The sequence below is a fragment of the Chiloscyllium plagiosum genome, chromosome 12 (assembly GCF_004010195.1).
Source record: "Chiloscyllium plagiosum isolate BGI_BamShark_2017 chromosome 12, ASM401019v2, whole genome shotgun sequence".
NCBI classification, from domain to species: domain Eukaryota; kingdom Metazoa; phylum Chordata; class Chondrichthyes; order Orectolobiformes; family Hemiscylliidae; genus Chiloscyllium; species Chiloscyllium plagiosum.
This window is the reverse complement of record NC_057721.1, coordinates 40,454,328-40,469,419: the sequence shown is the minus strand read 5'-3', so window position 1 is coordinate 40,469,419 and position 15,092 is coordinate 40,454,328. Positions and strand designations below refer to the sequence as shown.

At 39.3% G+C, this 15,092-nt stretch overlaps 1 protein-coding gene across 2 annotated transcripts in view; it reads left to right on the top strand.

Moving 5' to 3' along the window:
• The window catches only part of mao (monoamine oxidase), a 153,183-nt gene extending 138,381 nt beyond the window's left edge, over positions 1 to 14,802 (top strand). For both annotated transcript variants that reach the window (XM_043700856.1, XM_043700857.1), the window contains 4 exons: positions 524 to 621; positions 2,313 to 2,424; positions 11,420 to 11,482; positions 13,215 to 14,802. In XM_043700856.1, coding sequence (XP_043556791.1) covers positions 524 to 621; positions 2,313 to 2,424; positions 11,420 to 11,482; positions 13,215 to 13,370 — 429 coding nt within the window. In that variant the 3' untranslated portion in view covers positions 13,371 to 14,802. The remainder of the gene's footprint in view (positions 1 to 523; positions 622 to 2,312; positions 2,425 to 11,419; positions 11,483 to 13,214) is intronic.
• The last annotated feature ends 290 nt before the right edge of the window (positions 14,803 to 15,092 follow it).

The following is a 15,092-nucleotide window of genomic DNA, read 5'->3' as shown; positions in this document are numbered from 1 at the left end:
TCCCGACCTCTCCGCCCCCACCCCCGTCTGACCTATCACCCTCACCTTGACCTCTTTCCACCTATCACATTTCCGACGCCCCTCCCCCAAGTCCCTCCTCCCTATCTTTTATCTTAGCCTGCTGGACCAACTTTCCTCATTCCTGAAGAAGGGCTAATGCCCGAAACGTCGATTCTCCTGTTCCCTAGATGCTGCCTGACCTGCTGCGCTTTTCCAGCAACACATTTCCATCTCTGATCTCCAGCATCTGCAGACCTCACTTTCTCCTCATTATAATATAATGAGTGTTCACTGTCATGTAAAAGGCTAAAAGTGGAGTAACAGTCATGCAAGCAGAGCAAGCTAGCCTTCAATTTCCATCATTTTTAGCAGATTCTGTAAGTTTCCTGCTGTTAGATTGTCTTTTAGAAAGCATGCCCTCAAAGATCTATTTCCAATTTCAAGAATGTTAGGCTTTAAATGATGTATTTGAACAAACTTGTGTAATATGGTGTGGTTTTTGTGTCTTTGTGTTTTTGTCCAGCCCATTCATTATGAAGAAAAGAACTGGTGTGAAGAGCAGTATTCAGGTGGATGTTACACTGTGTATTTCCCTCCAGGAATTATGACTCAGTATGGCAAGTATGTGTAATAATTTGATTATCTCCATCAGTAGTTAAACACTCACTGAACTGTGAATGGATTCACATTAGGCCTTGTAGAGCAGAAAATTGCTAATTTAGTCAAGGTTCCTCTTTGGAGCATTTGTTCAAGTTTATTGCCATTCCGCAGTGTAAAATCCTGCGTCTGTACATCAGAGAAGTCTATATATCTTGGTGTAACATCAATGGATCAAATTAAAGGTTGTAAATTGTCCACTCAGAGTTCTTGTTTTTTCTGTTGATTGTGATGTATTTTTGGCATGTTGTGCCTCGTTTATCAATTCAATAAGGAAGCAGCACATGTCTTATTTATGAAATGCTTAAATTCATCTGCACACCTTCATTTATGCAGTGAGCTGAAGTGACTATGTGCATTGCAGAATATTGCCAACAACATAAGCCCATGTCACTACGGGGAGTGGGAATTCATGGATACCTGTTTCCTATGTTTGATGCAGAGTGAAGCCCCTCGTTGTTGGGACTTAGTAGATGGATTGTACTTTAAGTTGTATTTTGATATGACTTATGTCATGACCCAGGTTGAATGGTGTGCTGGAAATGAAGACCCACTATTCTATGAATTATCACAAATACGAAATGTGACCAATTTAACCGCTCTGAGATGGTGAATGTCTAAATGTGGGCACTAGCTAAGATAGAAGAAACTCACACCAGGTTTCATTAATAAACAGGAAAGCCATAACTTATTTGTTACAAATATCTTTTAACATGTGGCAAAACCAGATAAGTAATTATTAATATGCAAACTTAAATTATACGTCCTCTAAATCCAAACACACAGACATTCGTTCACATGGGACAGACAGATGGACAAGACAAACAGTCATTTTAGGGCAATCCTGGGTAGAAATTATGGGCAAGAAAGTGTACAGATTGTCAATCACAGTCCAAGTCAGTTGGGGAAAGGAGAACTTTCTGGCAGATTTTTTTCTGGATTTTGGCAATGATATCATGCTATTGCCAGCTACTGAGGTCCTGAGTAGCTGGTCAGTTGGACTTAAGTCTTGGTCAGAATTTGAATTTTAGTTTCTTTTTGTCTTTGCATGTTGTTACTTTCAGAATTCAAAATGAGGATCTGGCTTGCTTATGTGAGATCCAAATGTTCCTCAAGTCTGCAATAAACTGTACTTCAACTAATCCAAACCCTGTTGCTGGGTAGTTGTTGGTTTTTTTTTTCAAAGACACTTAGTGCCAGCACAAAAGTATCAAAATCCAGTTTTCAGGAAAATTATATGCTCTGTGTATCCATTAAATGGCTACACAGTTCCACTTTTCCTTTGAGATAAAAAAGAATTAACAATCAAAAGATCCACTTTCCGGAGTGCTGGGAGGGTACAATGTTTTTACGCACATGAATTGGATGGCCTAAATGACCCTGCTGTAAATATCTTGTGATGTTAACTGACCTGTCAGCTGGTTTCAAAAAAGATTGCATGACGTATGGCCTAGTTTTGCTCCTATATCTTATGGCATTATGGTCTTATGTTCTGTTTCTCGCTGAAGCAGCACAAAACTAAGCTTTTTTTTTAATAATTGCAGTTACAAAAATTCTGAACCGTTTAGTGCTAACTAGTTGCATGTGTGTATGGGCACATTTCTATTGAAATAGTCTAAGCATCATGTTTTTATTGAATATTTTTGTCTTTGAAGAATCCTGAGGCAACCATTCCAGAGGATTTACTTTGCTGGCACTGAGACAGCCACCCAGTGGAGTGGATACATGGAGGGTGCTGTTCAGGCTGGGGAGAGAGCAGCCAGAGAGGTAGGACAAACATAGACTCACATTTTGCATCATTTTGTTCAGCAAAACTTCAAGCAATTGAGAACGTATATTGGTGTCGGGAAGTTAGTTCTTAGACAAGTGTGACTTTTTTTTAAAAAATGCAACGATTATAGCAACAGCTTTTTGCATAACTGGAAACATTCCTAGCACAGATGATATGTCTATAGAGCACATGTAACTTTAATACATCTTTAATGTTGACTCTCACCTGCTGCTGGTTTTAAGCATTTAACTTATGTGACATTACAGATGTCTTTGAGCCCATCAGAAATAAAATTCACACCTTTATAAGTAGACTAATGAACATTCATGCTCTAGCTCAATGCATCACCTCAAGTCAGACGCAAATGGACTTAAGTCCTTTTGCAGAGACCTCCACATAAGTCAAAATGTTCTATTTGTAGTTAACATGTTTTTGCAGTGAGTTACACAGGATTTAGCCCATCATGAATTTTCTCACGTAATTTTCTGCTCTTCACCTCATTAATTCTGAAGCTGGGCTGTTGGCAGCTTCTCGGGGAATTGCATGGTAAGAGAAGTGGAAGTGACCACCACTGGTGAGACCTTCTGCATGCCCACCTCTGGTGACGTAGTTAAAGCGCAGCTGCTGCAGACTACTTCAGACATTCCAAGACGCTCTGCCAGCTCTCACGCTGTAGTGCTTGACTGGTGTTTTGGAACACAAAATTTTGGTCTTGAAGAAAGACAAATTATCTCCCCACCTCATGGACGGGGGCCTGGGGGTGCTGGTGAATACAGTAATGGAGAGGAAAGCTATCTGTTTCCCAGCTGAACACCACAGGAAGCTATGCCACCGGACACAGATTGCAGCCAGGGTCACTGCAGTGGTCCAGAAGAAGCAGTGTAGAAAGGAAGGTGACTGATCACCCATGTATTCCCAAGGGATAGTACCACTAGCTTGTCTCTTGTACCCATGCTTATAAGGACAGCAATCACTCTAACTCTGCCAATGCATCATGCCTCTCACTCATGGACTATGATTCTGTGCAGCATATCCACTCAATGTCTCTCACCTACTCATCCTCCCAAACAACTAACCGTTCCTGTCCCTTGCACTTTCTACTCACTCACTGTGAACACCTCATCCCCTCCCCTCCCCATATGTATGATCACTAACTACTATTCCATCCACTTCCAACATAACCAATCTCTCCCTTTGTGCCTCCTCACAGGAAACATTGACCCATTAACTGGCTGAGGTCCCAAGACTGGGTTGGGGATTTGGGGTAGGGACTGGTTGGTTATGGCAGTAAACCTCAGATTCCTAATTCCCCACAAGGAGAAAACCATACACCTTGCCTGAGAGGGGCAGGACTGCTCCTGTGGGGTTGAAGAGACCAGTCAGCTTCATTGTGCTGTTCTCCTATCACTGCCCTGGCTAACTCATTCTTAATCTGCACAATGTTATAACTAATTACTTCTATTGCAAAGACACAAGTCATAGCCAGTGAACCTCTGCCAAGAGACCCTCAGCTCCACCTCCACCTCCATTTCCACCTCAGGAGAAAACCACTGAACTCTCAGAGGATGCATCAGCAGGTATTTCACCTGCACACTCTCTCCATCAGCTTAGAGATTTTCACCCAAGTTAGTCTCTTGCAAAATTAAACTCAGGAGTAAAATCTGGTGAGCACATCACTTGACACTGAAAGTGTGAGGGCATGCACTTTGATAGGAAGGATCAAAAGACAGATTGTTACTTAAATAGAGGGAGAGTCCAACAAAAAGCAGCACAGAAGGCTCTCTGAGAGATGAGCAACTTCTTTGGGTATCCAAAGAATGAAGGAAGTTATAATGACCAAACATTGTACATTTCTCACAAGAAACTGATGTCTTGACTTCGCATAGTATCAGATATCAGGAAACCTTAAACTACATTGAAGATCACAGCTAAGGTGTTACATTTCAATGTGGAGAACAATAAAATTAGATATAATGTGGAAGGATGTGCCTCGTCCTGGCCTACACACATCATTCCAGACTTATTCTCACCTTGTGAGTGAGAATTTGAGAGTATAGAACCAACAATGATTCACCACATCCCTGGAAGTAAAGATTTATTCTATCAATTTTTCAAAGGAACGCGCGACCATTCAAGGCTGGGAGATGTACAAGGAAAGCTGTCTAAGGTGCTGCCTGGTGTAGGCTCAATGCTGTCCTGGAGAATGCAGGGCAACTCAGCAATCTGCGCACATTCTCTGAAACATTGAAGGGATACTGAAAATGGAAACGTAGAAAGGAGCATCCTCAGGATTCCTCTCTACCTGCTGGTTATAATGATGGGCTTCACTGCACAACATTCAGATATGCTGCACAAACAGAAAATGCTGGAGAAACTCAGCATAACTGGCAGCATCTGTGGAAAAACTGCTTTTACTTTGTACAGGTGTGATATCTGAAGGCAGCCTTTAGAGCTACCTAACCTTAGTGCCATGCAATGTTAGTGTACTGATAGTGCCTGCTGCTTTATCTTAATGGTTGGTAGAACGTGTAATGTGCATATACTTTAAAGTGGGATCACCCATTAAGCATACAGCCACATAGGTAAGGAGTCATTTAGTCAGCCAAATTATACGGCAAGGAATGCAAAAATAGCAAGGTCCAGATGTGCTTTGCACTAAGAAGGAGCTGCTTGCCTAATTTATCAACAGATTGTTCAACAGTGATACCATGTCCAAATCCAACTCATTCATCTTGAAAGTTTAGTTCTCTCTGGCCTTTTAGGTGCTGTGATGTATTGCTCTGCCACGCTTTCTTGCACAGCCCTCCTGATCAACGTGTTGATCCTCAACTTTATCTTGAATCTCAGGAGATTACTATAGATCCCCATTTCATCTCCATCCAGGACATTACCACTTTTGTAGATTACAGATGAGAAGGGCATAGTATACCACAATGATGGAGAACACCCTCTCTGACAAAGTCCCACTGGTGTAATCCAGGCATAGAAACCTCCCCTTAAAGAGGCCAGTGGTCCGTTTCACTATGTTGTGGTTGAACTACAAACTGTGTCATATCTTCATTCTGCATCAGTTTGATAGTTTTGTAAAATGTCATGAACTGTGTTTGGAGGCAGTAGTCCTGTCTGCAGCAGCTATCTCTGAATCACTCTTGGACCTTGAAAGGCAGCCAAAAGCTGTGAGTTTTCATGAATCATATGCAGATATCCTAAAAATATCAGGAGTTCTATACAAGAGCAAATATTTTCTTCCTGTATTTAACTTCCCTCCTTTTTGCTTTAATACCAGTTTAAGAATGCTTGGGAAATACATTGTTGTATTGACAAGTATTTCATTTCAGGCAGATGCTTTCTACTTTTGCAGGTTAAATGTATTCCATTTAGAATGAAAGGAACATGTCAAAGGCTTTGATTGCATATATTTAGAGACTGTAGCAAAAATGAGTGATATAATCAAGGCAAAGACAAAATACAAAGGAGTGAGCAGAAGCAATGATTGGTAGCACATAAATGAAAATTAGAGTGCTTTCCTAATCACATAAGATGTACAAAATAGTTAAAGTGATGAGACTACAAACAAGTCACCTTATAATTGTGAGGGGAGATACAACAGAAGTAGGTCCTGGAGTACCTCAGAGGTGTATGGAAGAACCACTACAGGAGATAAATAATCAAATGGTGATTATATTTAAATATTGAATGGGAGTAAAAACAGCCGTCTGCAGGCCCAGCATGCTCCATGTCATGTCAGGTTACTTAAACTGGTTTGGGCAGGGATAACATAGGAATAATTTAAAAATGGAAATTGAGTTAAAGGGCTGAAGAAAAATGTTCCACCCCATTTTAAGTTAAGAGAGGTGATGCATATGGGATGCATGTTAATAACTGGAAAGATATGAATGAAAAGGAGCATGGATTTATAGAGCCTGGATAGTGCTTGACAAATTTAACTGAGTTATTTTATGACGTCAATGTATAGATAAAGAGATTCTGTGATTTTAAGGCATAAGAGGTTTGTCTAACAATATAGAGAGAAAGATGTCTGGAGACAGAAAACAGCAAAATGAGATACATGAATGTTACCGAATTGGCAAAAAGGAGGTAATGATATGCCTCGGGAATCTATGCTTAAGTCTAATAGAAAAACAAATCGTTGGGGATGTTGGAGATCTAAAATGCTGGAAATGCTCCAGATGCTGAGTAACATCTGTGTGAAAGGAAGCAGAACTAATATTAATGATCTGTGTGACCTTTCATAAAAGTCAGTTCTGATAAAAGATCATTGACTTAAAACATCAATTCAGTTTCTCTCTTTGCAAATGCAGTTACAGTATTTTCTATTTTTATAAGTTGGGATCTTAAATAACTCCACAGAGGCCAGTATCCCAACACAAAATCACCCTTTTCTTTACACATGAAGAGTCCTTGACACTGGTCCAGTTTCCTCAGAGCCTGATCTCAGACTGAACAGAACCTCTGACATTCCTGTTTATGCCCGTCAGTCAGGGCTCCTTGATGAGACCAAATTAACACTTACAATCAGGGAACACATATTCAATGATGTCCACCAGGCTGACCTCATTACAATCATTGTAGAACCTATTTTGCTTTCCATTTAGATAGAATATTTGGGCATAAAAGGATGGTATTGAGCTTTTCTGATTTATTCAGATTGCATCTGAAAAACAGCAAGTTTGTTGCACACAGAGAGGTCAAATCAGAATGTTTTTTTTCAATACCTTCAATAGTACAATGCAGCTTTAAAAATCATAAATAATTTTGTGGGCTTAATGCCTGTGAGATAACTTTAATATTTTACTTAAATTTAATTTGAAAGTACATTAGAGAACACCAGAATTAATTGGCTTTTTATATAATTAATTTTGAAATGAAATTTTCATTATCCTTAAAAATAATTAGAAAGTAGGGCTTAGATTAGATATTTTGAGTGTTAAAACATTAATGCTATTAATGTATTTGCTGCTTATAATGTCCTGAGATCCAAGGCATTCCAAACAGTCTTCCAAAGGATCAAAATAGGGGTAATGGATAGAGAGATACTTTCAAACTTCTGAGGCCCCTTTATAACTTCTTCTGCATGACTTCTCCCACACACACACAATCATGTCACAGTCTCTCTTCCCCCCTGTACCTGCCTGGAGTAAAATGAACAGGAAAACCCAAACAGCACATGTCTCTGTGAATGCATTGGGTACACTGTGAGTTCAGTAAGCATGCCTCTTTCCCTGAGGTGGATTCTGCTACTGTCTTCAGGCTTATCACTTTCTAGCTCTGTCAAAAACTAATGAGACTCATTAAAATTGAATCTGCTAGTCTATATGAAACAACTGAATGTATTTTAGATTATTGAATCTTCTGCCATTTAATTTACATCTGTTACATATCAACTCTTTCTTTCCCTGCACTCGAGTGGTTCTATTTCCATCCATTTGTTCCAAATAGACTGTAATTCTATCCTCTGTATACTCCAAATGTTCAGTTTCACATAGCAATTGACAACCTAACATTCAGGAGTATTTTGGATTCACCACACTTTTTAGCTTTGATTTTTGTTCATGGGTTGGCAGAGCGGCATTCTGAAAAATCCCAGATCCACAAACCCAAACCTTTATAAAATGGCCCACTACAGTTCGGGTTTTTGGTGCCAGGATGATGGGCTGCTGCAGTAGTCTGGTCAGGAGACCAAGGAAGAACTTAAGAAATTGCCTGGTTCCCAAGGGCAGGCTGGGCAGAAAGCCAGCCTGGGCACTCCAGCACTGCATGCAAAGTTGAAAAATAAAGATTAAAACAGAAAACGCTGCTCTCACCACACTCTTCCTTCACTTTCTATTCCCCGTCCATGCTTACCCATGTCCCTGAAGCCACCCTTAGGCCTGTCAAATCTGTTGTGCCACTCTGTGTCTATCTGTTATGGCCCACATATCTCATGTGCCCCCAATCACCCCATGGCCCTTTATAGGGAGTCAACATATGCCAGCAGAGATAGATGTGAACAGGACTTGATGGAGGTTAGAATATAACAAAGGTTTATGCAAGCTCAAGTTGGTAGAGGGTTGAAGGTGGGAGGAAGGCTGACTAGAAGGGCAAGGACAGCAAAAACATAAATGAGAACTCAGACCCAACTTTTATCTCCCATAATCAAAACAGCAAAGTGTTGGAGAAACTCAGTAGGTCTGATTGCATTCCAGATAAACCTGTTGGACTATAACCTGGTGTTGTGTGATTTTTAACTTTGACAGCGTCCATGGAGAGCACCTGACCCTCCCCTCAAATGGAACTGTGAGATCCATTCCAAAGGATACTGGAAGCCTTTCCCAGATGGATCCCTGACCCCCACCACAAGCAATATCCATAAGGCTACCTCAACTCTCCAAAGAGGTTCTCTAATTGCCAAAAGAAATGCATTGAGAACAAGTCTGCTCTTGATTGCCCTAATCTCCACACTTGGGGTTTTAGGTGCCAGCGATGTCGAATTCCCACTTCTTAGGACTCAGCTGATTATTAAAATAGCTAGCTGCCCCCAGTAAATGAGAATAGCCAGTTTCAAGGACAGGATTTGCGATTCTTCATGTCTTCTGGCACTTTCACTATGGTGGAGACATCTCCGAATTAGTGAAAATTGGGATTTGATCATCATTTAGCCCCTCAGATCTCCCTTTCTTGGTGTAATTGCTCATTCTGCACTTACTGCTGCCAGCCTCTAGATATTTCACATTGCTTTCTTAGTGCACATTGACTGCTGCAATAACTTGGTTCTCATTGCTTTCTTAGAACACAGGGCCTTTAGTGCACAGTTACTAGCTGCCAAACGTCCGGCTTGATATTCTCTTTATCACAAAGACTGCTTACTTTTACCTTAATTACATTACCCTCACCTAAGCTTACCTGCTGCTGAAGTTCTCATTTATGATCTTGCTATCCCTGCCCTTCTAGTCAGCCTCCCTCTCACGTTCAGCCCTCTGTAAACTTGAGGTCATACAAAATATGCTGTATTCTGACTGCACCAAGTCCTGTTCACATCTACCTCTGCTGGCTCCCTGTCCTCCAACATCGGAATTTTAAAATTCTCATCCTCATTTTCAGATCTCTACATGGTTTCTCACCTACCTGTCTTTGGAACTTTGTTCAACCTTCCATGATCTGAGAATTCTGCCTTTCCAAATTTTGTCTGGAATTATATCCTTCCTCTATTCCTTAGGCCTGTGATTGATGGTAGTGTTTACAGCTGTCTCGGGCTTAAGCTGTAGAATTCCCTCTTTATACCTATTGGATGCTGCAATAGATATTTTTAGACAGATCAACTCAGAGAAACAAATGAAAATTTTCTTCGCTATAATTACATTATAATCAATAGTCCAAACTAACCCATACTTAACAATTGTTAATATTGAGTTAACATCAAATATTCCTTGACATCATTGGTATAATTGACTTCACACACTACTAAAGCACATGAAAATAAAGTTAATTGTATGGACATAATTCATTTTAATCCTGCTATTCAGTAAAGGAACAGCTTTATTCTGCAAAATAAACTTACAGTTTTAAAAGAGTGCATTGTGAAATTCCCTTTTAAATGTTTCATTGAAGGTGTGCTATTAATTTGCAAGTATTTTACTCAGTTTTATCTTCTCCACGAATGGAAAACAGTAGTATTCACAACATAATCTGATATTTTCAAGTTAATATCAAGTATTTTATTTGGGCATTAACTACCATAAACTCTTCATTCTTCTACTAATATTCAATCATTCAGGGTTTTGAGTGCTATTGTAGCTAGTGGACCAAGTTTTTTTTCTATGTCAATGCTTCACTGGAGAGGGCGGGAGAATTTCCAGTTCATTGAACTATCTTCACCCTGGGGATGAGCTTGCAGTCTGTGAACGAATTCATTGCTCGTTAGTCATTCATTTATGATGTCTAGTCAGGCAGACTGAATTTTCAATTTTATGGGAAGATTTTTAATTGGAAAGCTGTTGAAATATGTTGTATAAAATTTGACTTGAAGGTGATTGTAGTTCTGAAAAATTACTTCAGTTTATATTGACATTTGACTTGAAAATTAGATGATTGATGGAAGAAAAAAATTCAACTTTAACTTGAAATGTAATCAGCACTTTTCATATTCTCATGGTCTTCCAAAGTGTTTCAGAGCCAAATAATTACTTTTAAAGTTCTTCAGTAGGCAAATGCATAGCCTATTCATAGCAATAGAATAAATGACCAGCCAATCTGTTTTGATGATGTTAGGCAGAGTTGGAGGGTATTTCTGCTCTTTATTGATACTGGAATCTTTCACATTCACCTACAGGTAGACCATTCTTTGATTTAGCATATCATTCAAAGAAAAGTTCAACTTCCTCAATATTGCATTGAAATATCACCTTAGAGTATATTCCCATATCTCATACTGCTTTAATCCATAATCTACTCGCTCAGAGTTGAAGCTGCTGAGCTAATCTGGCAGAGAGTAATTGTAATTGATAATTATAATCTCTAAGCAAAGTATACCACAATTATAAAATATATTCCTTCAGTTTTGAGGATACAGCCTGCTTGATTATAAATGATATTGTTCAGTGACAACCCATATTAGGACATGCCACTATTTTCTGATGTGTTGTTAGAAGGTGGTACCTTTTTCTGCCTCAATTACATGGAAAATTAACCCTGGAATAATCTTAATAAGGTTCAGAGGGTTAGTCTGAATAAAAATGCTGGCTCTGTAATAGTCTAAATACAGAAATACACAGAAATGTTGCCCTGGTGATGTTGGTAGGCAATAGTGAAGGTGTGCTGATCTAAACTTGCATTACTGTTTCGGTAGTATGTGAAATCAGTAGTTAGTTGGTAATTATAAGATAAATTGTATCTGTCAGCCAATTTCCTGTTACTGAGGGTAAATGCATTATTGGGAAAAGTAATTCACGTCTGTTAAAATATACTTGTGTGCATTATTTTTCCCTCTTTCAGATCCTGCATGAAATGGGAATGATTTCAAAAAGTGAGATCTGGCAACCTGAGCCACCATCTTTGGTGAGTTTCTGAACATTTCTATCCTGTGGTACGGATGGTTGGTTTGCAAAGCTGACAGTGTGGCTCCGTGGTTAGCACTGCCGCCTCACAGGGTAAGGGACCTGGGTTCGATCCCACCCTCTGGCCACTAATTGTGTAGAGTTTGCATGGTCTCCCGTGTCTGTGTGGGTTTCCTCCAGGTGTTCTGGTTTCCTCCCAATGTCAAAGATGTGCAGGTTAGGTGGATTGGCCAGGGGAAATGTGGGGTTACAGAGATAGGGATGGGGTCTAGTTAGGATGCTGTCCAGAGGGTCGGTTTTGAATTGATGGGCCAAGTGGCCTGATTCTGCACTATAGGGATTCTATGATTCAATGTAGGTTCCATTTCCACACTGGCTGAGGTTACCAAGAAGGACTCTCCTTCTCAACCTTGCCCCTCACCTGAGACATGGTGGCCCTCAGGTTAAATCACCACCAGTCATTTCTCTCTAATGATGGCAACTCGACCTTGATTGTGTACTGACTGCAGTCAAATAGATATCCTAACTGACAATTACAACTTCACATTTTATCTGTCAATCCTCAGATTCATTAACTGGGACCTCCAGCTGCTTTAAATCAATTGTTCTGTACATAATTAAAATAGTTAGTACTATAGTTTCATTGGTGTTAATTATAGCGGATTAACTCCATCATTTTGGTCATGTGCACGTTCTTGTGTACTGATGCAGTCTTCAGATGCCCCCCCCCTTGATTTTCAAACTGAATGTTGTCTACTTCCTCAAAAATTGCCATACTTAACCATGAGACTGTTTTTCTTTATTGTCTCTCTATAGAACTTCTCAGATATTGTTATATTTGATTCAGAGGTAAAGTCTCCACAGTTTTTTTTTATTGTTCTATCAATTGAAACTTAAAGATTAGCTGGTTAGTTCCTTCATTTGTTATGACAGCATTCAAACTTGAGCTGACAAGTGGCAAGTAACACCTGAGCCATACAAGTGCAAGGGAATGAACACTTCCAGTAAGAGTGAACCTGATTATCACCCCTTGACATTCAATCACATTAGCATCACTGGATTCCCCATTAGCAATCTCCTGGGGTTAACACTGACGAGGACGAACCTAACTGGATCAATCATATAAATACTGTTATTCCAATGCAAGTCAGAAGCTGAGAAATGTGCTTCTCATCTCTTGGCTCCTCAAAGCCTGACAAAAAATCTACAAGGCACAGGTCAGAGGTCAATTGGAATGCTCTTCACATGCCTGGATGAGTGAAGCTCTAACAACACTTAGACACGTCCAGGTCAAAGCAGCCCATTTGATTAGCATCCAATCTTAAACATTTGCTCCATTGACCTTGACTCACAGTAGAAACAAGTTTGTACCATATACAAGTTTGTACTGCAACAACTTGTCACACCCCCTTGGACTGCACCTTCCAAACTTGTGGCCTCTTCCACCTAGGAACACAAGGGAGTCGATGAATAGGAACATCACCACCTAAAAGTCACCCTCCAAACCACACACTCCTGTTATTCCTTCACTGACATTAGGTCAATATCAGGCAAATAAGGAGGCAGCATGACGTTTGTGTGCTGCCAGCCTCAGTGGAGCCAGATGTTAGCAGGTTACATGGTGTGATCCTGAACCAGCAAACTGATTTGTGTCCTTGTTTGGTTGAGGCAATGTTTGCTTAGTGAAAATTTCATTTCTGTAACACCACTCCTGATGTAGGTATTTCTTTCAGGACGTTCCTGCGCTTCCAATCAAGACAACATTTTGGGAGAGAAACATGCCTTCAGTTCCCGGATGTTTGAAGTTTTTTGGATGGTCAACATTTCTGACTTCTGCAGCTGCTGTGGGGCTCTTTGCATATCAAAAAGGTCTACTCAGAAAGAACTGAGGAGGTACTTCAAAGCCAGACCCATCACCTCTTCCTTAGTGCACAGATTTACAGTCACCATCTGCCCACTGTACTAATCTTCTAAATCTTTCTCTGCTCTGGTGATTCATACAATAATTTAGTTTCCCATGAGGAAAACTACAAATGAAAATGTCATTGCATACCCCTATTTCTTTGTGAGTTCTTTGGATTCTTCAACCACTGAACCATAATAAGTCATAATTGAACTTGCAGTTGCTAATAGGAATCCATGATTTTGCATGTATTGGTTATCTTTGTGATGCAATTTATGTTAATTTTCATGATCATTCACATTACATTGACAACAGCTACTCCTTGGTGATTGCATTCTTAGTCACTATGTTCATGTGTATTCATTAGAACATTTCTGTTTATAATTCTGTTTACAGCAGCTGAATCTTATTACAGAGATTATTGCATTATATATAAAGCTAAGTGTTATTAAAATACCAAATATCTTCTTTGTTATCTACCTTAGTGAAGTCTTTTTAAGGTCCTAAATTGCATTTAATGCCCTGAGATGCAGGTACAAATGATCATCTTGCAGCAATGAAAGTTTGAAAATATTACAGAAAGGCAAGTTTTGTATAGACAGACTGGCTAGTATTGTATATCGTGCTGCATCTTCAGGAACTCTCCAAACCTTTTGTGAAAATCTGATTAGCTCATCCTGTAGATTTTAGTGAGCTGAGATACTCTGCCAGTGCACCACAGGTGACTGTTTCATTAGAAATTCATTTTAAAAGCCTACAGTTCATGTTTGAAGCATAGACTCACATTTAGATTGATTAAAATAACACATAACAGTCACCATTAACTATCAAAAAAAGTTCAAATGTTATCCAACTTTAACATTCAGCATTGTGATACTTTGTTCACAATATTTTTAATCATGAGTTTCAACAGTTATTAAAAACCATTCTTAAAAGAAACTGATAAAATTTTCAAGCCAATGTTGCATAACGATGAGCTACTGTTTTTAAAAAAATGTATTTCAAAAAGTGACACTACAGTGCAATTAATCCAAAGTGTTAAGAATATTTGTAAACATCAGTGTATGTTCAGTGTAATTGTGCTAAAACAAATATGGAAATACAGTGATGGATAATGCAACTTGGGTATCAGTGTCTTTGGTAAAATCGGTGTATTTGAACATTTTACAGTGATGCTGATTCTGTCTCTCCGAAGACTTTGTGAGTTTTGTCTTTGTGCCTTATCCCTTTGTGGTGTTATATTTTCTCAAGTGCCTATGTGACTGTGTCTTTTCAGTGTGCACACTTTCAAGCTGTAACATTTCAAAGTTTTATATTGTCAATTATAACATTTTATTTCTACACTGGTACATGGACAATGTAAACCAGGTGACACCTGTAATTTGATGATTGATAAGTAAATCAGTGTTTTGTTTGAATTGTGTGCAAAGCTCATGCTTGCTATAACTAAAAGCAAAATACAGCGAATGCTGGAAGTCAGAAATAAACACAGAAATATACTGGAGAAATTCAGTAAGTCTGGCAGCATCTGTATAAAGAGCAACATTGTTAGCATTTTGAGTCTGATATGACTTCAGAACTCAAGGAAGTTCTGAACAAGACTTTTGTCAGTCTCAAAACATTAACTCAGTTTCTATCTCCACAAATGCTGCCAGATCTCAAAGTCATAGAGATGTTCAGCATGGAAACAGACCCTTCGGTCCAACTC